This window comes from Daldinia caldariorum, assembly GCF_022478825.1.
Source record: "Daldinia caldariorum strain CBS 122874 unplaced genomic scaffold F4812scaffold_26, whole genome shotgun sequence".
In the NCBI taxonomy this organism is placed as follows: Eukaryota; Fungi; Ascomycota; class Sordariomycetes; order Xylariales; family Hypoxylaceae; genus Daldinia; species Daldinia caldariorum.
Window position 1 is genome coordinate 157,352 of NW_025953062.1, and position 21,441 is coordinate 178,792.

Consider the following 21,441-nt stretch of genomic DNA (forward strand, 5'->3'; position numbering starts at 1 on the left):
CGCTGATCTTGAACTTTCGATTGGAACCAAGCCCGTGAGCCCATGAGGAAAAATCCAAATGGATAAATTTCTCCCCAATCTTTTATTTTCCTTTTTTTCCTCCTTTTGCCCCCCTCCCCCCCCTGCTGACTCGCATCCGGGACCGCCGCCTAGTCCTTCTAAATCGATGCTGACTCTTAAGGCGCGCACTGGCTTCTTCACCTTAGCCTACCACTCCGACCCGTCGGTAGCGCCCCTCCGAACCATGGCGTTTTCTAAGCCCCAACCAGCTTAGCTTCTTTATGTATTGTCTTATACTGTTGAACACCCATGGGCATCGTTATCCTCAGTCCGGGAGTGAGAATATCGTGCCAAGTGGACAGTATCGTCGAACACCAGGACTTGCGTATGTATGTAGGTATGTATGCACATCCCAAGGAGATCTCTTTCTTTTCAGCGGACAGCCACGTGGTCTCGGACATTTCGAGCCTCCGCCGCCTTCATAAAATGCCGTGAAAGTCGGTAGAGAGCTTCGTAGCATCACGACAACTCTCCTCATTACGACACGTTACCACTAGGAAGGTTAAAGCTACATCTGTATAGTAGCTTTGAGACACACCTCGTCCATATGGAGGATCACACCCCTTGTTCAAAATAGAGAGGAGAAAAAAAAAAGAGAGGTGACACCGCTATGGTTGAACCCTGTTGGCGGCGAGACATTTATCCCGCGATAAGTAGAGGAATAATCACAACAGGATGAGCAGAGAGATAGAGAGAGGGTCCGGGGCTGAGTCGGACATAGGTCGCCGAGGTCATTCCTACATCACTGATCAGTCCAACTGGCGATAACTGCAAAGAGACCCATCGATCGCCCCAAGTACCAGGAAATATGACACCCGCCAGTCTTGTGTAGACACATAAGCAGCGAATACAGAACACACATGAACGTAACGGACTACTAAGTAGTGTCTCGTAAAATGAAATTTTATACTCACAGACTTGCTGGCGTCCTGGGCGCTCGCTATCCCCCAAAGCTAGCAATATCAGCCCCATATACTTCTTGGGAAAGCTATGACACTTGTGTTTTTTTTTTCTTCTTTGTTTTCTTTTTTTTTCCCCATCAGCCGTGGGACCAATGGCCAGTTCCAGAAGGGGTGGGAGGAGATATTTTCTTTTCTTCATCACTTTTCCGCTCGCCGGCCGGCACGGTACTTTCCTCATAACGCACTTGTACCGCCTGTGCATTTATCCCCTTGTGACAGGCATTCCATTGGACATGCCATGTCAGTGACGAGGTTGTTGCGGGGCAAGCTGATTGGATGCACCCTTTCTAGACAATTGCCTGATTGGTTAAAGAGAAAAGTTTCTACCGAGTTGATAATCTGGCTTAACGAAACCCGTGGACGATTGAACATGCGTGCGTATCGGTGGCCCAAGATAGCTTATGGACTTATGGATCCCCCTTGCCGACCCAGAAGTACTCATACGAAACGCCTCGACGCTGGGCATCATCGGGCTTTTTTGATAGACAAGCATGTTCTCTCCCTCATTTGTCACGGTCTGGGTCCAACCAACGCTGGGCCAGAACTCTCCTGAGAGTATAAGTAAGCTAGCTTGCCTACTCCGCTCCCCATCTTTCTCCTCCTGCAGTGTGACATGCAACACAGATAGTATCTGTCTTTCCATCTTTCACTACAGTTCGTCATGGCTTTCTCTTTGCTCCTAGTCGCCTGCGGGCTCGTTGCGTACTGCCTATACTCTACCGTCCAGTGGCTCTTCACGTGTCGACGCCGAAGTCTCATGAAAACGCAGCATGGCTGTCTGCCTGCTAAGAAGCTACCTCAGGCCGATCCCATCATGGGGACTGACATCGTCATGCAGAACCTCGAGGCAGCAAAGAAGCACGGTTTCCTCGACCTACTCAGGACTCGACACGCCACCAATGGCCTCACCTTTACCACGAACACCTACTTGCGGACCACCATCAACACGTGTGACCCGGAGCTCATCCAGAACGTTCTATCGTTCCAGTTCCAGGACTTCGGCATGGGACCTTTACGACGGAAGAGCGCTTCTCCACTCCTGGGGCAAGGCATATTCACCACGGATGACGAGATTTGGGCTCACCAGCGTGCTCTGATACGACCGAGCTTCGTTCGAGCCCAGGTTACCGACTTCAGCATCTTCGGCCACCACGTCGATCAACTCATCGCTCTCATCTCTCGCCGTAACTATGAGGTAGATCTTCAGCAATTATTTTTCCGTATGGTATGTATGCAGACAAGTCAGATTCCTATTTTATTTTATTTTTTTCCCATATTTGGTAACTCACCTCCCTTTTTTTGTTCAGGTACTTGACTCCAACAGCGAATACATGTTCGGGGAATCAGTAGGGATGATGTCAGAAAACGCATCGGAAGCTGCCACCACGTTCCATCACGCACTTGATTACGCTCAGCAAGGTACCATTCTGCGTCTGCGACTCGGGAATCTTATGTTCGCCCACCGCGACCAGAAGTTCCGGGATTCTTGCGACACCGTCCACGCGTATGCTGACAAGTTCGTCGCACAAGCTCTGGAGTACCGCCGTAAGCAATCGCTTCCTTCTGACGAGAAGGTGGATAAGGATGAAGTCGGTGGTGATCGCCGAAAATACGTCTTCCTAAACGAGCTCGCCAAGGATACCGAAGACCCAATCATGCTGCGCGATCAGATCGTCAACATGCTCTTAGCCGCCCGGGATACAACTGCCGGATTACTGGCTTTCGTCTTCTTTATGTTGGCCAGGAGGCCCGACGTGTGGGATAAGCTCCGAGCTGACGTTTTGGGACACTATTGCGAACCATTGACATACGAAGCTCTAATGGACATGAAGTACCTTCGATATGTGATACATGAGAGTAAGCTCTTAGACAAACCCAAACCCCCTTCCCACCTATTAAATATTTCCCGACTAACATTGCCGGGTTCAAGCTCTTCGTTTATTCCCACCCATCGCTACGAACAGCCGAATGGCCAACAAGGACACCGTCCTCCCCGTCGGTGGCGGGCCCGACGGGAAATCGCCTTTATTCGTCAAGAAGCACCACGTGGTCACGTACAGCACATTCGTGATGCACAGGCGGAAGGAGTTCTTCGGCGAGGACGCCGAGGAGTTCCGACCCGAGAGGTGGGAGAACCTGCGCCCCGGCTGGGAGTTCCTGCCCTTCAACGGAGGCCCCCGGATCTGCCCGGGCCAGAAGTTCGCGCTGACGGAGTCGTCGTACACGATCGCGCGCCTCGTTCGCGCGTTCGCCAAGATCGAGAACCTGGACCCGACCGACTGGAGAGAGCAGCTGACGTTATCATTGACGCTCAACAATGGCGTACAATGCCGCTTGACCCCGGCAGCGGAATGAGACCTCCCTCTCAACACTCGCTTTTTATTTGTTTTTATCTGATTTGTTTTTTCTTCTCTCGTTTATATTTAACATGAAATGTCTTACGACGGGGGTTCGTTGCCTCTTTTGATATGAGCGGGCATAAGGGCGGCGATGATGTCGGAATACAGAAAAGAAAAAGGGGAACTTGGTATGGGGGTTTTGATATTTACAGTTTTCTACCTAATTGCTTAGATCGTATGTGTCGCTCACATAGTGTAATATCTTTCGGTTTCGGGGCATGAAGGGGGAGGGTATGTAGCTTAGTTTTCCTTTTGGACTCTGATTAGACACTTGACCTCGCGATCAAATGGGCAGGATGGGGATTCCCTTTGTTAACCAATCGGATTGGTCGTTTAGATAGCCAACTGAATCAAGCAAGATACCTATTTGAGCATTTTGAGTATGACTTGTGAAACACGGCTTGAAAGAGGGAATAATAGAATGCCACGACTCGAGGCTTAGAAGGGGGAGAGGGGTTCAAGAGAGGGTTGGTGAAGTGGTTTGGTAGCTGTGAGGTTAACAACCTGTCATTGAGGCTTAAGCCTAAAAGGTGGCTCTAGCACCTGGCGTTGGTCTGACGTCGTGTACATATAAAACTACTCGCTGGCCAAGCTTCTGAGTAGCACCAAGAATGGGGCGTGGCCAGCCTGCGGCCATGTGAGTGAAACTATCAAGGTTGAACCCTGAGCAGCGCATGAATATGTTGATCATTAAGTGCCGATGGAACAGTTATCCATGCACGTCTTACCCATAGGACGTATAGCAAGCAATATCGGGATTTGTTATCAGTACGACGAAACTGGGATGTCCGCCGACAGGTCTAAATAAACGGTGGGATGAACACGAGCCAACGTGCTAGTCCGGTGATGATATACGGTGTGCTCAAGTTGAGACCTTTTAATAGTTGTGTGGGTATATATAGTGAAGGTCACGTCTCCTAAATCTCCTAGTGGTGAATATTTCCCGACCTGAGACATCGTTGCCTAAGAATTATCTTAAACCTTTCCGGAGCAGTGCGAAGTCTGGGTCGATAAACTCCAGCACATAAAGGCTATATAGATGCATGAATGACGTTCTGAGCAGCTGCCGGGGTTGTTTACGACTGTATCTGCATGTGAGTAGCATAGTATTATACCACTATATCAGAATACTTACCGCCTTAAGCTGTTTTAATCCGAATATTCGATTGAGCCTCCTATCCGGCTCCTGTCCGGGGATAATTAAGGCCTGTAACACCCAAAGATCCCTACTATATGTGCTGTTTCCAGGTGATGAGACGCCAAGGTTCACTTCACCATCTCCGAAACTAGAATATCAAACGACAACCCTCGACCAAATGGGTAACTGCCAAAAGTTGATCGACTAACCAGGTTGTAAGGCAGTCCATTGGTCAAGTCATACTATCACTATCACCGGACAGGGGTTCTTTTGCCGCCCGTACAGTTGGAGTCGACAATATTTCGAGATCAAAGAACTCCAAACCGAAGCAAACACTACCTATGTCAGGTACCTGTTAGATAAAGACGAAAGACTATTATCAAAACCTGTGGATCATAAATATCTCAACTAGGGTCAATATACTTAAACTCACTAAGATGGTATTTCTAACTGAAAATCTTTGAAATATTATTTGTCAAGATGTACGGCCGGCATTAGTACGGGGGCGTAGTTATATCGGCGGCGCCACGTCACGCTAGCTTCTTCATACATGAGATCCGACAAACCTTGTCTTGACGTTGTTGGTCTCGGTTTAGTTGATGCGGCTCAAAAACCAGGCCAGGGATGGGGGGGGGGGATCCCAGACAGCAGTTTAAAAAAAAAAGCCTGTTGGGATCGTTGGATCTATTCCCTAGATCGATCGAACTAACCACTAACCTACATACATATTTCACCTACGCACGTGGCATCGTTGCATGGCACCCCTACAGCCTTGAGACCCACACTCTTTGATATATAATGCAACGCACCATTAGTTGCATCCTCCATGTTGGAGCTGGCCATACGGACGCGGCGTAGCGGTCACAATTAATTATATCAGGTATCTATTAAGTTCGTGGGCAAAGCCCAATGAAGAGCCTCAATCTGACTTCAACTACTTGTCATCTAAGAACTGGGGTGGTATTATCTCCAATTCCTCTTGTGGGGCTGTCAAAGTCTTTATTAACGGGAGTTCCTCGATGACTAGCCCCTGTTAACCACGAAGTCATCCTTATCAAAATGTCCCTGTTTTCTAGGTTAAATAAGAATGTCTTTTTATTCAACTTCTTTTAGTGTGTAGTGCTAAAAGAAGGGATAGACCCACTGACTAGCGATGCCTATAAGACAGTTGAAACATATCTTAAGAATCTTATTCCGGCGTTATCAAATGAGTGGGTGACGTAAACCCATCTCCAGAGTGACTTGTTCCAAAAGAAAAAGTCTATCATATTCTATTAACTACCTCGTACAAGAGATATAGCCCTTAATGTAATAGTATTATAAGATGTAGTGAAACGAAAAAAGGCACATATATTAATAAATAAGTTTTCTCAGGGGTATTAAACCGATTTCTAGCATCTGTAAATAAGTTAGTGTCTTTACTTAAGTGAGTCTTATACATTCTATATAGAGCCAAGTACCTTAATTCTAGGCAATTCCCAAAATATTAGCGGAGAAGTATCTCAGTGAAATATAGATGCCCAAGTGAAGAAGTCACATGAACATGGCATCTACGGAGTTTTGCACGGTAGCATATGGTCCTGAAGTTCAGACCACCTATCACAAAAGACCTGGTGGTGCAGTGGGAGCACATTCCATCATTACGTGCTTCTGAAAAACAATCAGATGAAAGGTCGAGGTTGGGAAGACGTGGGTTCAAATCCCACTCGGGCCAATATTTTTTACCCCTTTAATATTCGATACCTGCTTGGACTTTCACGTTTGATACTAAGTAGTCCCAGAATTAACCATAAATACTTCAAGTACATATTCCTAAGTACCTAGACAAATTAGTGGGATTAGGGGGACGTTAAGGGGTATGTAATCAAGTTCATGATCAGGTCTAAGCATCTAGGAGGTAGGTAGCTAAAGGCACCTACTTATTATTATCTACCAGTCCAATCTGTCAAGCATCAGTGAAATAACAAAGATCCAAGAGTGCGTGGCAACGCATGGATTAAAGGCTATAGCTCTGGGATGTAGTACGCATCTGACAGAGATCGCCTTATGCAGACACGAAGATGATTATCGGGTAATTAAGCCAAGAGGTACCTAGCGATCTGTAAGACTACTACTTAACTATCTGAGTCGTCGGTTGACATTTTCGTATGCCAAGTTCATCCAAGCCAAATGCCTCGTTCCTAACGTATCCTTCTGGGTACATAGGTTAAGTCTAGGTACCTATACCTAAACAACACCAATCTCGTATCAAAGCCACAACACCGCAGCATTTACGCCTCCGCCTCCGCCATGCGCTTCTTCGCCAAGCCGCCGAGCTTCTCGGCGGCGGCCGCAAGCGCGCGCGGGTCGGCGCCGCGGATCGCAGCCTGGCCGTTGACGGCGACCTGGCGGCCCTCCTTGAAGAAGAGGAAGGTGGGCATGGCGGTGACGCCGTACGCGCGCGCGGCGTCCTGCGCGGCGTCCACGTTCACCTTGGCGAAGGCGAGGAAGCGCGGGGCCCCGTGCTGCTTGGCCAGCGATTCGTAGTGCGGCGCGATGGCCTTGCACGGCCCGCACCAGTCGGCGTAGAAGTCCACGACCACGTATGTGGTTGACGCGAATAGGGATTGCAGCTCCGCGAGCGACTTGACGTGGTGCAAGTTCTCTCCGCCCATTTTTGCTTTTATTTTTATTTTTTATTTTTCCCCTTAAGTAGATTGTGAGGTCTCGTTTGCGTCACTCTTAAAGCTGTTGTATCGCAACTTCAACAAAAGTTGCTTGATGTGGAATAATTATCTTTTTTTTGGAATATAAAAGGTGTCGAAAATAAGAAACTCTAAAATGCCTTAGTTTCTGGTAATTAATTAAACTGTCTGAGAGAATACGTAAATGGGGATGTGCGATTGTAAATGTTGTTGTTAAGATGAAGAGAACCTCCGAGGCTGCGCTGAATGCCGAGCATCTTTGAGAAGGTTCCATGATATGCCTTTTAAGTGAATACTTATCTTTTATGCAATATGCAATATACAGTATACAATATACAATAAAAAGCACGTGATGCCTTTCGCCTTTAGAGAAGCCCCCTTTTCGTGTTAGGAGGTGCGTTTAGGGTGAATTTGGTAGATTTTTCTTTTATTATACCTAAGAACGAGGCAATTATGTCCAGGGTGTTTTTCCAAAAACGTCGTCTCACATTATATCTCTATAATAATAAATAGTGGAAATAATAAAGCAGTGGGTACTCTCACATACAAGGACAGCTAGCCTTACGCGGATAATGAAGACTTAATTGTATGGTAGTACTAATTACACTTTTGGCGTATAATGGAATTGCCTTCTTTCATGAGGCTTAGACGTATGACCATTACTTGGTTATGTCATTCAAGTTATATAACGTGTACTTGTATGCGTGTATACATGTTACCTGAGGCACCTACGGGTACTATACCAGGGCGGTTGGAATATTTCCTATTTGAACCTTATAGGTTTAACAGATGCAATTCTGTGTAAGTTTAAAGCGTATTATCTGCTTCTTGCCGGGGGGTTCATCTCCAATCGATTGGCGAACCTTGGAATCGATTTTTGAGACATACGAAAATAACGACGATAACTACAACGGAAGTGAAGTGCATATTATCTACCTCAGCCTCACTGATGTAACAGTAACTTCCTATCTATACGCCGGTAGCCTACGCGTGGTGACACTGTTAACATCATTGCATAACTCATGTACGCCACCCCCAAGGCAGGAAATACACACAACTTGATATAAGGAACGCACAACTCTTCTCTTTATTTTAGTATATAGTCGTCTCTATTGACTCTATTATATATTTAACTTAAGACCTATAGTTTGTGAATCAATGAGCAATTATGGACCCTGGAACTGCAGTGGGCGCAATATCTCTAGTCTTCCAAATCTTTGCTGTATGCGTCCAAGGTTGTCAAGTCATTCTTGAACTTAAATACTTCCCCCAAGAGTATGATTATCTTCGGCATTGCTTCTACCTTGAGCAGCTTAAATTACTAGACTGGTGGACCGCATCAGGCTTCACATATGAGACGACGATCGAAGTTGCGCAGCAAGATGAAAGAAGGCGGGCTGCTCTCGAATCCTTAAACCAAATAAAAGCTTTAATGCTTGAAGCCTCTGAGATAAAGCAACGGCACGGCCCATCTTCGAAATCTGCGGAGGATAATAAGGGGGGTTTATCTCGGAGCAAGCGAGACTGCTCCCTTCCAATGCATGCTCAGGCAACTTCGCTTTCAGTTGAGCGCAAGAGTACTAATTAATTTACATAGTCGTTAGAGGTAACGAACAAAAAAAAGAAATCTACTCCGCAAATGTCTTCAGTCCGCCGGAGGTGTATTTTCAAAACTCCCCACGAGACTCCGTTGGGTCGTATCTGACGCAGATAGATTCGAACGACTATTGGCCAGGTTTATTGCACTAAACAAATCACTAGATTTCATTTTAAAGCCAGATCAAAGAAGTCAGTTCCTTCAGTTTCAAGAAATTACGCAACTGGAATTTGTACGGCTACACGACAAAGTCGATCAAATTCTTGAGTTCGAGCGCTCACGTCACCGCCTACCTTCAGGTCATGGTTCAGGCGGGTCTTCTCAGGGATCCAACGAGAATTCGTATAGGCTTTTAGAACGGCTAACCCGGTTCAAGGCTCTCAACATGTCAGTCATCGACGACGGTGTGTCTTACGAAAACGACGCGGCGGCACAGCCTCTACTGAGAGTCCCACTTTCTGATGATCTCAAATTGAGTTTATCAGCGGTTAAGCTTCAAGATAACCAAAAAGAGGACAAATCACAACGAGTTTCTGGTACTTTCAACGATGCCGCGGTATGGATAGAGTGGAAGTGCTACGACGAAGACATCAGTGAGTTTTACTGTCGCTTTATTGAAAATCGGATTGAGCGCCTCGCTACACTGCTCCTTAAGAATCCCGAAAATCCCGAAAAGCTCCATCTTCCGGCCGCTCTGGGCTATGTCCATGACCCGAGTTCGGCTCGGTTTGGACTTGTCTTCGAGTCGCCTACCTTGACAAGTATATCGGTTCCCCAGTCTCTATACGCTAGGTTGCAGATTATCCCGAAGCCTTCTTTAACCATCAGGATAGACATGGCGCTACGGCTCACGACAAGTCTTGAATATCTCCATGTAGCAAAGTGGCTTCACAAAGGCCCGAGAAGCGATAACATCTTATTCTTAACTTCATCTTCTTCGGATTGGACGCCACTGTGCCTCTGAGGCTTTGATTACTCCCGTCCGTCGGATGACCGCACAGAGCTCCCGACAAAGCGTGAGGAACACGATCTATATCGCCATCCAGAGGTCCAATTCGACGTTCCCCGAGACGGAAAATATGGATACGAAGAAAAGCACGACGTATATAGTCTTGGCGTAGTTTTGATGGAAATTGGGCTATGGCGACCGATTCATCTTTCCCTCGGGCTTTCTCTAAACGAGCATACGCAACGCCCAGTCATAAGAGGAGTTCAGGATGAACTCTTAAAAGCAACGCGACTTGCTTCTCTCGAGTCGGAGGTCGTCAAGCTTTGCTTGGTTGGCAATACTAAGCCGTCTCCAAATGGCTCCCAAAGCCTAGGGAATATAAGAGAAAATGGTTATTCTTCAGGTGACTCGATGGACTGCCTACAGAAAGCTAAGGAAGCATTGCAGAGTATCATAGTATAAATGCAGCAAGGCAGACATAGATCAAATATTAAGCACTTATACCAGATCTTCTATTGATCAGTTCCTAACCTAGAACAACCTACCTTAGGTAGTATCTTGTGCTATTTGAATACTACGCTACTCAGAACCACTTTCAAGCCACCTCTGCTTGATCTTTTCCCAGGGTGCTCCGGTCGTTTGTGTAATGTCCCTCATGGATATGTCCTCATCAGCTGTTTTCTTGAATTTAATGCTGCACTGGGCAGCGTGTGTCAATTCCTGGTTTTTACACTTGTCACAAGCCAATGAAGCAATAGAATCGAAGCCACCTTTGTTTAGTAAATAGTGAAGTTGTTCCATGGTGACTCTTTTCTCATGATCGGGGTCAAGCATAAGGAATGTTAGCTGTAGCATCTTCTGGATGTGCCGTCGAACTTGCGTATCCTTCTCGGCAAGTGATTACAGGAGGAGAAATATCCAAGCCAAAACATGATAGGAACATATGCAGAACCATGGAGGTCGCTTGCCTTTGAGATGGCCATCCAAATCATTTATGGTTTTACCCGAGGCGACAGTGCAAATCTCTAGTACGGTACAGCCCAAAGCCCAGACGTCTGCCGCCCTGCCACGAAGCTTGTCCTTATAGGTCTCAGGAGCCATATACCGATGTGTTTCTCCAGGGTTTGAGCTCGCCGTCATAGACGTGGTCGCCTCACTGAAATCCTTCGAGGTTCCGAAATCAGTAAGATGGATACAATTGCCCTTGATAAGGATGTTGCTAGGTTTTATATCCCTGTGGCAGATTTTACTTTCGTGTAGATAACCCAAAGCGTGAAAGAGGCATACAGGCCATTGGCACATATCTTTATAGTTCTTATGCCCCTTGTCCACTTTTTCTTTCCCCACCCGTTCGAGGAATTCTTGTAGGTTCTCGTCGGCGACTGGCTCTATCAGAAAGCCAACTATTTTTTCCTCACGACAGTGAAATTTACAAAATCGGACAATATGGTGATGTCGGATCTTTTTGATAATCATGGCTTCATCGTAGATCGCCTTAACCATCTTCTTGTTGAGAGATTTAGAAACCGATAACTTACATTCTTTGCTGGCATATACCTCTTTCGTACGGTTGTTTTCAACTTGACAAACGCTCCGGATCGTATAGGGTATCCCCCCTAACTTCTTAAGGTACGTGTATGAGTCGTTCTTAGAAGGATCATTTATTTCGTGTCCTATTCCGTAAGCCTGCAAATACTCTCTTGATGTCATGGCAGAATCTTGGTCGTGATCTTGTGCCATCGCCACTTTCGTCGAAGAGATCGTTCGTATAAAATATCGAACAGGATCACCAATCTAGATCCGTGTCCTCTTACTCCTTTCTGGCTGAAGATAATATGGAAAGGATAGTCTCATATATATGCACGTACCAAGCCAACACAAACAAGCAGAAGGTATGTGATGTCCCCATGATTCCACCTAATATGATCAATCTGAGGGAAGCAGTGCTCAATCATCTTTGGCAACAACACCAATAAGATACCCAACTTTTCCAAACTTGGCAAGCGTAGATACTGTCCATCAAACTACATAAGTTCTAAATGAAAAGCACATATCTTATAGAGGAAACAACAGTTGATTCATCACTTAGATGTGTCAGATCCAGAGGGCGGTGTATCTACCTACTAATAGGCATGCTTGGTATTAATATGTAAAACTCAATGTATTCTGAGCTCATATGGATCTTTTTGGACAAGCACCAAATCTGCCAACCATTTTTTATGAAACTGACAGGATCCCGGATGAGACATCTAGAACAAAGAGCCTATCGGCACTTAATGTATAGCTACCTCTTACGCACTTCTACAGCTAACCTTAGGTAGTTTAGAGTTACTCGCAGAACAACGAAATTACGTATTCCCCTAAGTACTATTTGGTCCCACCCTGTAACATGAGTACCTACTCTGCTGACTGGTGGGAAACATCCAGCTTTACAATCCATACTACAGTCTAAATCATCTGGAGGGGCAGGAATATTAAGGGGCAATACGACCTTACCATGAACTTGACAATTGCAGATTTCGAGAAACAACTTGCCACCGCCCCTTGGAGTATATATTCATACATTCCAAGCAAGGAATTATATAATTCGATTATATGTGAGCGTTAAAGTACCTCATCTCAAGTAAGAACATGCATAAGAAATAGTATTAGTACTAACTTTTACCTACCCCTAACCATTGTAACCATCCTAGGACTACCAAAACTATGGAGCTATGGCAGGTTAGGTTAGGTACCTCTTACCTGACAACAGAGCACGGTAATAATAAACACGATAGAATAATAATAAACGCAATAATACTTTGAACGTGATCCCATTACGATGCGTCTAAAATAGAAGAATTATTTAACCCAACCCCCCCCCCCCCCCCCTCAAATGGCAACTCGCAAAAAACATGTAAAAGAGAAAAATATATAAGCCAAAACCCCCCTAACCCATGTATCCAAAAAAGAGGTCATATCTCATACACATCTTCCCCCTTTTCTTTCTTTCCTTTTTTTCTTCGATTCTTTTACGTTATTTTACTATACTTTACTCCGTCATAGCGTTCCTCTTAGCGCTCGCCTCGGCCGTCAGCATCAGGCTCTTGGGCGCGTCCTCGCGGGGCATGTACAGCTCGACGAAGCGCAGGCCCTTGCGCTCGTTGAAGTCGGCGTCGGCGAGCAGGCGCTCGAGCTCGCCGCGGGTCTTGACGGCGTACGAGCGCGCGGCGTCCGCGGAGGCGCCGAACACCGCCGGCAGGTCCTTGTACCGCCACTCGACGACGTCGTTGTACTCGGCGTCCATCCCGTGGATGTACCGCTCGATCGTGTACCCGTCGTTGCAGATCACGAACACGATCACGTCCAGCCCGTGCCGCAGCATCGTGCTGATCTCCTGCACCGTCAGCTGCAGGCTGCCGTCGCCCTCGAACAGGATCGTCCGCCGCGCCTTCTCCGGCCCCGCGATGTCCTGCGCCGCCAGCGCCGCCCCCTGGCACGCGCCTACCGCCCACCCGATGCTGCCCCAGAACGTCTGGTTGAGCGCCGTCACGTTGGCGGGGAACCGCGTCTCCCAGATGCCGAAGTTGGCCGTGCCCGTCTCCGTGATCACGATGTCGCCTTCGCGGAGGAACCGGTCGATGCGCGACCAGAAGAACTCCTGCCCGATGACCGCGTCGAGGTCCGGCGTGACCGGCGGGGACTCCCACTTGGGCGCCGGCAGCGCCGAGATCTTGCTCACGTCGAGGCGGTCGACGATCTTGCGCAGGACGCCCTTCATGCGGACGCCGGGGTACTCGGAGTAGCGGACGATGCAGTGGTCGCTGTGCAGGTCGATGGAGGTGAGCTGCGAGAGACGGTACGAGAAGCCCGCGGTGTTGAAGTCGCTCTTGAGCGAGCCGATGGAGATGACGAGGTCGGAGCCCTCGACCATCTCCTTGACGGCGGGGGCGGAGGCGGTTCCGGCGTACACGCCGCCGAAGTTGGGGTGAGTCTCGTCGATGGCGCTCTTGCCCATAGGCGTGACGAACACGGGTAGGTTGGTCTTCTCGATTAATTCGTGGACCTCGTCGAGGACGCGGTGACGGATGGCGCAGGCGTCGACGAGGACGACGGGTCGCTTAGCGGCGTGCAGGTACCTGAGTACGACTTCGACGACGTAGTCCTCCCGATGCGGATCATTAGGAGGCTCGGTTAAGTCGATTTTGGTTTCCAGCCGCGCGCCTTCGACCTTCTTCTGAACCATATCGGTAGGGAGCATGATGTAAACGGGGCGGGAGTTCAAGTAGCATTCTCGCAGGACGTGGTCGATTTGAGCGGCGATCTCAACGGGGTCATTGAGCTTGGCGACGGCGCAAGAGATAGAAGAGCTCATGTCGGCGAAAGCGTTGAAGTTGCCATTTCCTAGGGTGTGGTGCAACAGCAGACCGCTGCGCTGAGAAATAGTAGAAGGGCATCCGACGATGTGAACAATGGGGACGTGCTCGCTGTAAGCGCCAGCAATGCCGTTAATAGCGGAAAGCTCGCCAACACCGAAAGTGGTGACGATAGCGCTAATGCCCTTTATACGGGCGTAGCCGTCGGCGGCATAGGCGGCATTCAGCTCGTTGCAGTTGCCAACCCACTTAAGCCCCGCGTTGGGCAAATAGTCGAGGGCGACAAGGTTGAAATCACCCGGAAGACCGTGGACCGATCGGATACCGAGCTGGTAAAGTCTCGTGAAGAGATAATCAGCCACGTCAACGGGCTCTTTCAGATTGTCGGTTCTGATGTCTTTAGCAGCCATCTTGAATAAGTAGAGAAGTTTGTCCTTCTTATTTTCTATGTTTAAAAATAAAAAGAGTCAGTAAATATGTTGTTATCGTGTGTTTGTTTGTAAGTGGTATAAATGATATAAATGGTATGAAGGGATGAAGGGATGAGGAATATATGAGCGATATAAGTACTCCAAGTACTATTATAAATGGTCTAAAGGTATAAAGCAGCGAGAGGTCTATAAATACCTTAAAATATATAAGTTGAGGGGTAGACGTTGGTCGGTAACGTAGGTTGATGTAAGTTGATGTATAGTGTAAAGTAGTCTGAGAGAGCTGATTTGACAGTAGCGATACCTCGGAAGCTCAGGAAATTTAGGTATATATTACACTATACTTCTGTCAAGTGTGATGATGTATTCGTAGTCAAGGATGTATGATTCTGAATGTAGAACAAAGAAAAAAAGTCTCGGACAGATGCAGGGACCTCAGCTAAATATTAAGTATTTTCAGCCTCTACCCATTTCCCGTTATCGCAACGGCAATGTCGATGCAGGATACGCAGGATACGCAGGATACGAACATTGGTCTTCAAACAAAAAAGGAGTTGGCCTCAAAATCGTAAGGTGGTTGTTTGCATCGCCTGTTCTTGACAATATCGGGCCTTGTTTCAGTGGATCATGGTGCATCTTCGGCGTCTCGCGATGATCAGGCGATGATGCAATGGATATCGAGTTTTCTGCTTGATTTTTGTCGTAGAATTTTCTTTCTTTCCCATTCTCGCCCGTTAGTCGGTCAGGGATATACATGTGAATCTATTGCCAAATGCATACAAACTCCAAGTCTCATCTCGCATTAACTTTTCTCTCACCCTTCAAACCTTGAGATTTCAAGACCATAACATCAAACTTAATTCAACCCATTATTCATTCTTAGTCCTCACTCAGCTCACTGTACACTGTACGACTATGCTAGCATAGGTATCCATTTTCTCTAATAATAAACCAATCGGCCGAACCCGGTTCCCTGGAAAGAAAAAAAAGAGCCCCGACTAGCCTGGATGCCGGTCTGGAACGGCCCAGTAGCATTTACTACGTATTTACTGCGCATCATAAAATGTCGATCTTTTGATAATGATAAGGGAAAAAACGGTGAATTCCAGATGGATAACGCCGGGCGCGATTCGATTTGGAACAAGAGGGTCTCGAAAAAATCCCGGCGACATACACAGCTTCATCTTTCAATTCGAAAAGGTGATTCTCTTTCATCGATCATTCTTCTATCGTAACATATCGTACAGTGGTAATACAGGGTCGTTGAGTAGATAGGTACCTAGGTGGATTTCCTCGCAGATGAACTTCAAATGGCCTTAAAGTAATCCAAATCCCGGTTTCCGGTTTATGCCTCAACCAGGGGCGAAAAAAAGGTATCGTGAATTAATAATTGTAAAGCAAAGATTCTCGGGGACGAAAAAAAATTCATAATTCAGTCGCAGCGTCCATCTTTCCAGCCGGTCCGCCACCTCTCCTCCCACTTGGAACAGTCGAATTTCTCTTTGCCTAGCTTGACATTAACAGCATTATGCGCTTCGCATAACCAATTCCCGAACTCGTCTCGGCTACCGACTTTGATATGGTCTTTCTCCATGTAGCGCTGGAAATCTTCGGCGCATACCCAGCACGGATACAGTCTCGAGAAGGTTCCCATGAATGTCCGGAGGTCGGACTGCTGAGCGGCGCTTGGCGTCTTGGGATACGTTGCGGCGATGGAATGCAGTAGTGTCCACGTGCTTCGGCCCAATGTTTCTACGTCAGGTGGACAATCATCCGGAGTAGATTGCGGCGACGAAAACGTAGAGCCCGCCGCGGCCGCCGCTCCAGCCCCGACAGCAGCGCCTGTTCCAGCATTACTACCAGATTTGAGCGAGGATTTAGTCATCTGTGCCCACGCAGAGAAATCCCTTTTTGAAGTGCATGATCGACATCTGCAATATGAGCTTATGTTAATGGGGGGGACCTGAATATCCCGGCCACCAACCAACCGGGACTGATAGTGTTACTCACGGCTTGCCATCCTTTCCTATGACCACTCCCTTAGGCAGCTCGTTGGACTGTGGCTCTCTCGTGTCTGCAGCCATTCTATTACTGTAATGGGTCTAAAATGAAAATAAGCGTAAAAAAAGAAAACACCGGCGCCGAAGCTCACGATAATTTTGCGACAAGATCGAAAGGTGTTGGCAGGAAAAATAAATTCAGCTGGCGCGGATTTGTCAACAGCTCGGCGGAAAGCGAGTCCCGGCACCTCCCGGTGACGCCACTGACTAAACACGGGCCGAAGAGAACGCCCCACCTTACCTAATTCACTAGGTACCTAGGTGGGTACCTCTACCTAGGTAGGTACCTCGTATTGTACATAGGTACTTTTGTAGCAGTGCCTCGGCCCTCCTGGAAGGTCTTATCGATTGGAAATATTTTATCGATAAAAGCTTGGAACTCTTGGAATTCTTGGAGATCTTGGAGATCTTTGAGCCTGGCCTTGGCATTTGAGCTTCTAATCGCTAGGATAGGTTCAACTCTCTCCTAGGTTAAGCTCAGGTGATCAAGACATCGCTCGAATATTTTTCTCTCATAATTGCCCGGGTTGCCCAGGTAGTCTAGACCGCCCAGCTTCTTATGGCTTCGGATTCGGCCTCCAGCCCGGACAAAGTTCCCGTGCTGCTCCTCAAGACGAAGTCGTCACCAACAGATGCATACGAAGACATCTTCTCTGCCCCGAGAGACGGCTCTCCTTCTTTCGAGCCAATCTTCGTTCCTGTCCTTCAGCACAGATTTGAGGATGACGGCATGCGGCAATTCGAAAAGTTGCTACGGGAAAGGAGGATAAGCCGTAGTGCCGATAGCGCTTATGGCGGCCTCATCTTCACCTCACAAAGAGCTGTTGAGGCATTCGCCAAGTTAGTTGACGAGGGCAAAGGTCCGAGGCCCCAGGCCCCTCACGCGTCCAGCGGTGTTCTATCCTCTGACTCGCAGGAATTCAATAGGTGATCAGACTTGGCCACACCTCCAAGACATACCTGTCTATAGCGTGGGCCCTGCTACGACCCGAGCGCTTAAAGCCATCCCCCAGGCACCCCCACTCCAGGTCTTTGGTGAGCATACTGGAAATGGTGATGCGCTTGCGCGGTTCATATTGGACCATTACGACGACTGGTACAAAGACCGCCCCACCAAGCCTCCGCTGCTCTTCCTAGTAGGGGAGCAGAGGCGGGACATTATACCAAAGACGCTAATGGACGAAACTTTACCGGGTGTTCGACGAATCGAAGTAACAGAGATGGTCTTATACGGTACTGGTGTTATGGAATCCTTCGCAGCTGACTTTGCGGACGTGTTACAAAGAACATCGAACCGACCGGAGCGATGGGTAGTGGTCTTTTCTCCAACGGGCTGCGATAGCATGCTCAAGGGTTTAGGTTTGCTTGAGCAGGATACAGGTAAGGCTATCGAGAAGGCGGACGAGTCGAAGCCGCCCACGTCGATCGCAACAATTGGGCCAACGACAGCAAGCTATCTCAAGAAAATGTTCGCTTACGAGCCCAGAGTATGTGCTAAGGAACCTTCTCCCGAAGGAATACGACAGGGTATACTTGATGCTATCGAAATCAAATTATGATTCAACCTAGTGATAGGACTGAATGATGTAGACGGGCTTAATGCTTGTCATGCTGTGCGTCCTTACGAATCCAAGGGGTTTATCATACAGCATATCCGTGCGACCGATCTGCGTTTATGAGCGGGCTAATGGAGGCAGAATAGACTGTAGCAGAGCTAAGCTCTAGAGGGCGAATAGAAGACACGCAAGAAAAAAAAATATTAAAGTTCCAAGAGGACAAGTGGTACGAGTTTAATAATAGTTTGGTCAGTATTTGCAGGTATTATGTTGTATTACCTAAAGTATAAATAAGTGCACAAGACGTAGTAGGTCAGGTACATTTTTATGTATTTATTTACCTTAGGCAGGTTATAGGTACCTTCGGTAATTATTTATTCAGACTTTCCCAACTTCGACTGCCTTCTTCTCTTTTTTTTTTTTTTTTTACTGTTCGTCTACCATATCAGCTACAATTTTATCTACAATCTCATCTACCTTATATTAATAATATTTGACTACCTCTAAGTAGGGTGCCTATATCTATTACATCCTCCCTGACCTATGTATCATCGAAGCTCGCCCTTTTGGTTAGTATATCCACATTATTATCTACCGTACCCTGATAACATCCATAACATCCCATTATCTACAATTTTTAATTCCGGCCAATACGACGTAACGCTGCAAAACGCCCGCCACCAACCCCACTACAGGCAGCTACCTAGGTACCTACCTAAGTATGTGAGCTGGCTAAGCTGACACAAGGTGGCAATAACTAACAAATTAAAAATAAAACAAATTAAAACAAACCAACCCACTCACCCACCATAAGCCATCATCACGCTACGTCACATTCATGATTCCGCTGAATTACAAGTACTAACCCTGCCTTGTGTACCACCTAAAGGAGAGGTATGCAGGTTAATTCGGAGTATACGACCTAAGACAAGACGAGAAGAGCCTATTATAATCCACTTCTCCAGCTTTCAAGTCCAACCTAAGCCGCTTCGTGCTTCGTGCGTTTACATAGTAGCTATTTTAGCTATTATTATCGGAAACTAGTAAATTGGAAACTATCAGATCCGCAACACGATCACTCACGCCATCCCTACACCAAAGACACCAGACCGAGACCCCAATTCGAAAATTGCCCACCATGAGCATCAACCGGCAAGATAGTACCGACCTGATAGACCTTTCACCGCCCTCCTCCGGCCACTCTACTCCCGTTTCCCACCACACCCCGTCACCTCAAACCCGTTCGTATACGTACCCAAAGTCACAACCACGATCGCAACCACAATCTCCTCAGCGCCAAGGCTCTTCTTCTTCCTCCGGCGGTTACGGCATCGGCTCCGCCGTCCTCGGTCTCTGGCGACGCTTCTCCTCTCTCGAATCGCCACCCCCTCACCCGCCGTCCCACACCCAGCTATACAACGCCAACTCGGAACCCGTCGGCGTAGGCGACGGCATAACGGGTCCCTTCATCCCGCCGACGCGCCGCAGTCCGTCGCCTCTGCGCGGGCTGCCTTCCCTCGAGCCCCTGACGCTGCGCGGCTACCGCGCCGACACGAGAGAGTCCGAGAGGCTGCTGGCGCGCGGCCTGGCGGAGGAGATCCGGACTTTCTTGCCCGAGCGCTTGAAGATCATCGAGGACTGGACGTTGATATATAGCTTGTACCAGGACGGCAGCTCGCTCTCGACCCTGTATAAGCGGTGCGAGGAGTACCGCGGACGCAGGGTCGGGTTCGTGCTCGTCGTGCGAGATGGAAAGGAAGGGGTGAGTACCTAATTCTCGTATTCCCATATACCCTCCCATATGCCCGCATATTCCCTTTGCCATCCGGATTCCGTATCGCGGGGATATGTCCTGAAAATAAGCATCGCAAATAAGTACAAGATATTGGACAGCTAGCTTACCTACTTATACGTCTAACAGACCTTCGGCGCATACCTGACGGAAGCGCCGCACCCGGCGCCATCTTACTTCGGCACAGGGGAATGCTTCCTCTGGCGCGCGAGCTTACACGCCCCTCTACCCCCACCCCCTTCCGCCGACACAACCAACGTCAACTTCCGCACGACGACAATCGCATCATCCACCACCTCCTCCTCCCCTCTACCACGCAACGACCGGCTGCCCGCGAGCCAACTAGCGCCGGCGCCGACGGGCCTCGAGACGGGCCGGGCGTCGCCGAAACCGAAGCCGGTCACGACGCAGAGCATCCGGTTCCAGAACTTCGCGTTCACGGGCGCCAACGACTACTGCATCTTCTGCGAGACGGGGTTCCTGTCGGTCGGGGGCGGGCGGGGCGGCACCTTCGGCCTGTGGCTCGACAACGGGCTGAGCCGCGGCCACAGCGCGCCGTGCGACACGTTCCTGAACCAGCCGCTCAGCGAGGAGGGCGAGAAGTTCGACGTCCTGGGCGTGGAGATGTGGGTTGTCGGGGGCTGATCTGGTGGTGTATAGGTATATGTTATTATATTGTTTGACGGTAAGGACCTACCTACCTAGGTGGAGAGGGAAAGGGAGGATGAAGGGGAAGGGAGGGGGTTGCTTTTAAGAAGGTGGGAAGAAGTCATGTGTTGGCATTTACTAATTCTTCTTCGTTTGTTTACCAAGTCAGCTTGTCGAAACGAAACGAGGAGGGATAGGTAGGGCAAGGTAGGGCATGATGTTATTGCGATGATTATCGCGACTGTTTTTGTACGCGCGGGGAGAGGAGGGGAGGACGTCGTGGTGTGGTACAATGCCCGATTTTAGGGAGGATAGTATATGATATGATATGGTACGATATGGTATATTCCCAAGAAAAGCCAGACCAGGCTAGGATGGAAAAGGGGGGGGGGGGGAAGGGGGGGGGGGCGCTGGAAATACCATATCTAGCAGATAAACGACCGAGATCATGACTACCGGAGCAAATAGGCGTTTTCGGTTTCAATGGGGAGGGGCGGCGAGCAAGCAAGCAAGCTTTGCCTGAAATGTTTTTTGGTCTTTCTTGTTGGGAGGGTTTGAAGGATGGAAATGCTGAACATATCCACTTGGTTCTGCTCGCTAGCTAGCTAGCTTAGGTAGCTTTGAATTTAATAAGTGAGACAGATACGTTGTCGGCCTGTTCTTAGTTGTTGGGTACCTAGGTATTTATAGTGAGATGGGATCGGTAGGGGGATAGTACCTAATTCATACATTATCATTGTATAAATGATGAATAGTCTCGTAGGTATGGTACCTAGTGAACAGTTCAAGGGGTAAGTACCTAAGGTTAGG

At 48.1% G+C, this 21,441-nt stretch overlaps 8 protein-coding genes and 1 non-coding gene across 9 annotated transcripts; 5 read left to right on the plus strand and 4 right to left on the minus strand.

Annotated features, from left to right (window-relative positions):
- Window positions 1-1,860: 1,860 nt before the first annotated feature.
- On the plus strand, window positions 1,861-3,788 carry F4812DRAFT_446459 (cytochrome P450). The gene is made up of 2 exons (XM_047935645.1): window positions 1,861-2,879; window positions 2,953-3,788. Exons 1-2 carry the CDS (start codon window positions 2,354-2,356, stop codon window positions 3,375-3,377), a joined length of 951 nt encoding a protein of 316 aa, XP_047785849.1. The 5' UTR covers window positions 1,861-2,353; the 3' UTR covers window positions 3,378-3,788.
- A 2,378-nt stretch (window positions 3,789-6,166) lies between these two features.
- Window positions 6,167-6,273, plus strand: F4812DRAFT_t149. The gene has a single exon. It is a non-coding gene; the product is annotated as a tRNA-Asn (tRNA).
- On the minus strand, window positions 6,241-7,479 carry F4812DRAFT_446461 (thioredoxin-like protein). Its single transcript, XM_047935646.1, has one exon. It carries the CDS (start codon window positions 7,211-7,213, stop codon window positions 6,830-6,832), a length of 384 nt encoding a protein of 127 aa, XP_047785850.1. The 5' UTR covers window positions 7,214-7,479; the 3' UTR covers window positions 6,241-6,829.
- Window positions 7,480-8,411: 932 nt separating this feature from the next.
- Window positions 8,412-10,287, plus strand: F4812DRAFT_468633 (prion-inhibition and propagation-domain-containing protein; the record flags this gene model as incomplete). The annotated part of the gene is made up of 6 exons (XM_047938804.1): window positions 8,412-8,745; window positions 8,848-8,849; window positions 8,893-9,609; window positions 9,640-9,697; window positions 9,806-9,856; window positions 9,887-10,287. The coding sequence occupies 6 exons, from the start codon at window positions 8,412-8,414 to the stop codon at window positions 10,249-10,251; spliced, it is 1,527 nt and encodes a 508-aa protein (XP_047785851.1). The 3' UTR covers window positions 10,252-10,287.
- Window positions 10,288-10,368: 81 nt separating this feature from the next.
- Window positions 10,369-11,529, minus strand: F4812DRAFT_463636 (kinase-like protein; the record flags this gene model as incomplete). Its single annotated transcript, XM_047938244.1, has 3 exons — window positions 10,369-10,597; window positions 10,694-11,171; window positions 11,223-11,529. 3 exons carry the CDS (start codon window positions 11,527-11,529, stop codon window positions 10,369-10,371), a joined length of 1,014 nt encoding a protein of 337 aa, XP_047785852.1.
- Window positions 11,530-12,654: 1,125 nt separating this feature from the next.
- F4812DRAFT_242976 (pyruvate decarboxylase) lies at window positions 12,655-14,894 on the minus strand. Its single transcript, XM_047930647.1, has 2 exons — window positions 14,772-14,894; window positions 12,655-14,589 (listed from the first exon to the last, which is right to left on the minus strand). The coding sequence occupies exon 2, from the start codon at window positions 14,552-14,554 to the stop codon at window positions 12,821-12,823; it is 1,734 nt and encodes a 577-aa protein (XP_047785853.1). The 5' UTR covers window positions 14,555-14,589; window positions 14,772-14,894; the 3' UTR covers window positions 12,655-12,820.
- Window positions 14,895-15,908: 1,014 nt separating this feature from the next.
- On the minus strand, window positions 15,909-16,926 carry F4812DRAFT_242973 (FAD-linked sulfhydryl oxidase ALR). Its single transcript, XM_047930646.1, has 2 exons — window positions 16,586-16,926; window positions 15,909-16,506 (listed from the first exon to the last, which is right to left on the minus strand). Exons 1-2 carry the CDS (start codon window positions 16,657-16,659, stop codon window positions 16,008-16,010), a joined length of 573 nt encoding a protein of 190 aa, XP_047785854.1. The 5' UTR covers window positions 16,660-16,926; the 3' UTR covers window positions 15,909-16,007.
- A 111-nt stretch (window positions 16,927-17,037) lies between these two features.
- Window positions 17,038-18,590, plus strand: F4812DRAFT_242962 (tetrapyrrole biosynthesis, uroporphyrinogen III synthase). The gene is made up of 2 exons (XM_047930645.1): window positions 17,038-17,495; window positions 17,563-18,590. Exons 1-2 carry the CDS (start codon window positions 17,195-17,197, stop codon window positions 18,192-18,194), a joined length of 933 nt encoding a protein of 310 aa, XP_047785855.1. The 5' UTR covers window positions 17,038-17,194; the 3' UTR covers window positions 18,195-18,590.
- Window positions 18,591-18,602: 12 nt separating this feature from the next.
- F4812DRAFT_446470 (TLD-domain-containing protein) lies at window positions 18,603-20,631 on the plus strand (the record flags this gene model as incomplete). Its single annotated transcript, XM_047935647.1, has 2 exons — window positions 18,603-19,953; window positions 20,113-20,631. Exons 1-2 carry the CDS (start codon window positions 19,330-19,332, stop codon window positions 20,626-20,628), a joined length of 1,140 nt encoding a protein of 379 aa, XP_047785856.1. The 5' UTR covers window positions 18,603-19,329.
- Window positions 20,632-21,441: the final 810 nt, after the last annotated feature.

Bases quoted from the DNA above. Each gene is read 5' to 3' on its own strand.
- F4812DRAFT_446459 (XM_047935645.1), top strand. From the start codon at position 2,354: ATGTTCGGGGAATCAGTAGGGATGATGTCAGAAAACGCATCGGAAGCT. The intron at 2,880-2,952 runs GTAAGCTCTTAG...GCCGGGTTCAAG, and splicing joins TCGATATGTGATACATGAGA to CTCTTCGTTTATTCCCACCC.
- F4812DRAFT_242962 (XM_047930645.1), top strand. From the start codon at position 17,195: ATGGCTTCGGATTCGGCCTCCAGCCCGGACAAAGTTCCCGTGCTGCTC. The intron at 17,496-17,562 runs GTCCGAGGCCCC...GGAATTCAATAG, and splicing joins GTTAGTTGACGAGGGCAAAG to GTGATCAGACTTGGCCACAC.
- F4812DRAFT_446461 (XM_047935646.1), bottom strand. From the start codon at position 7,213: ATGGGCGGAGAGAACTTGCACCACGTCAAGTCGCTCGCGGAGCTGCAA.
- F4812DRAFT_242976 (XM_047930647.1), bottom strand. From the start codon at position 14,554: ATGGCTGCTAAAGACATCAGAACCGACAATCTGAAAGAGCCCGTTGAC.
- F4812DRAFT_242973 (XM_047930646.1), bottom strand. From the start codon at position 16,659: ATGGCTGCAGACACGAGAGAGCCACAGTCCAACGAGCTGCCTAAGGGA. The intron at 16,507-16,585 runs GTGAGTAACACT...CTCATATTGCAG, and splicing joins ATAGGAAAGGATGGCAAGCC to ATGTCGATCATGCACTTCAA.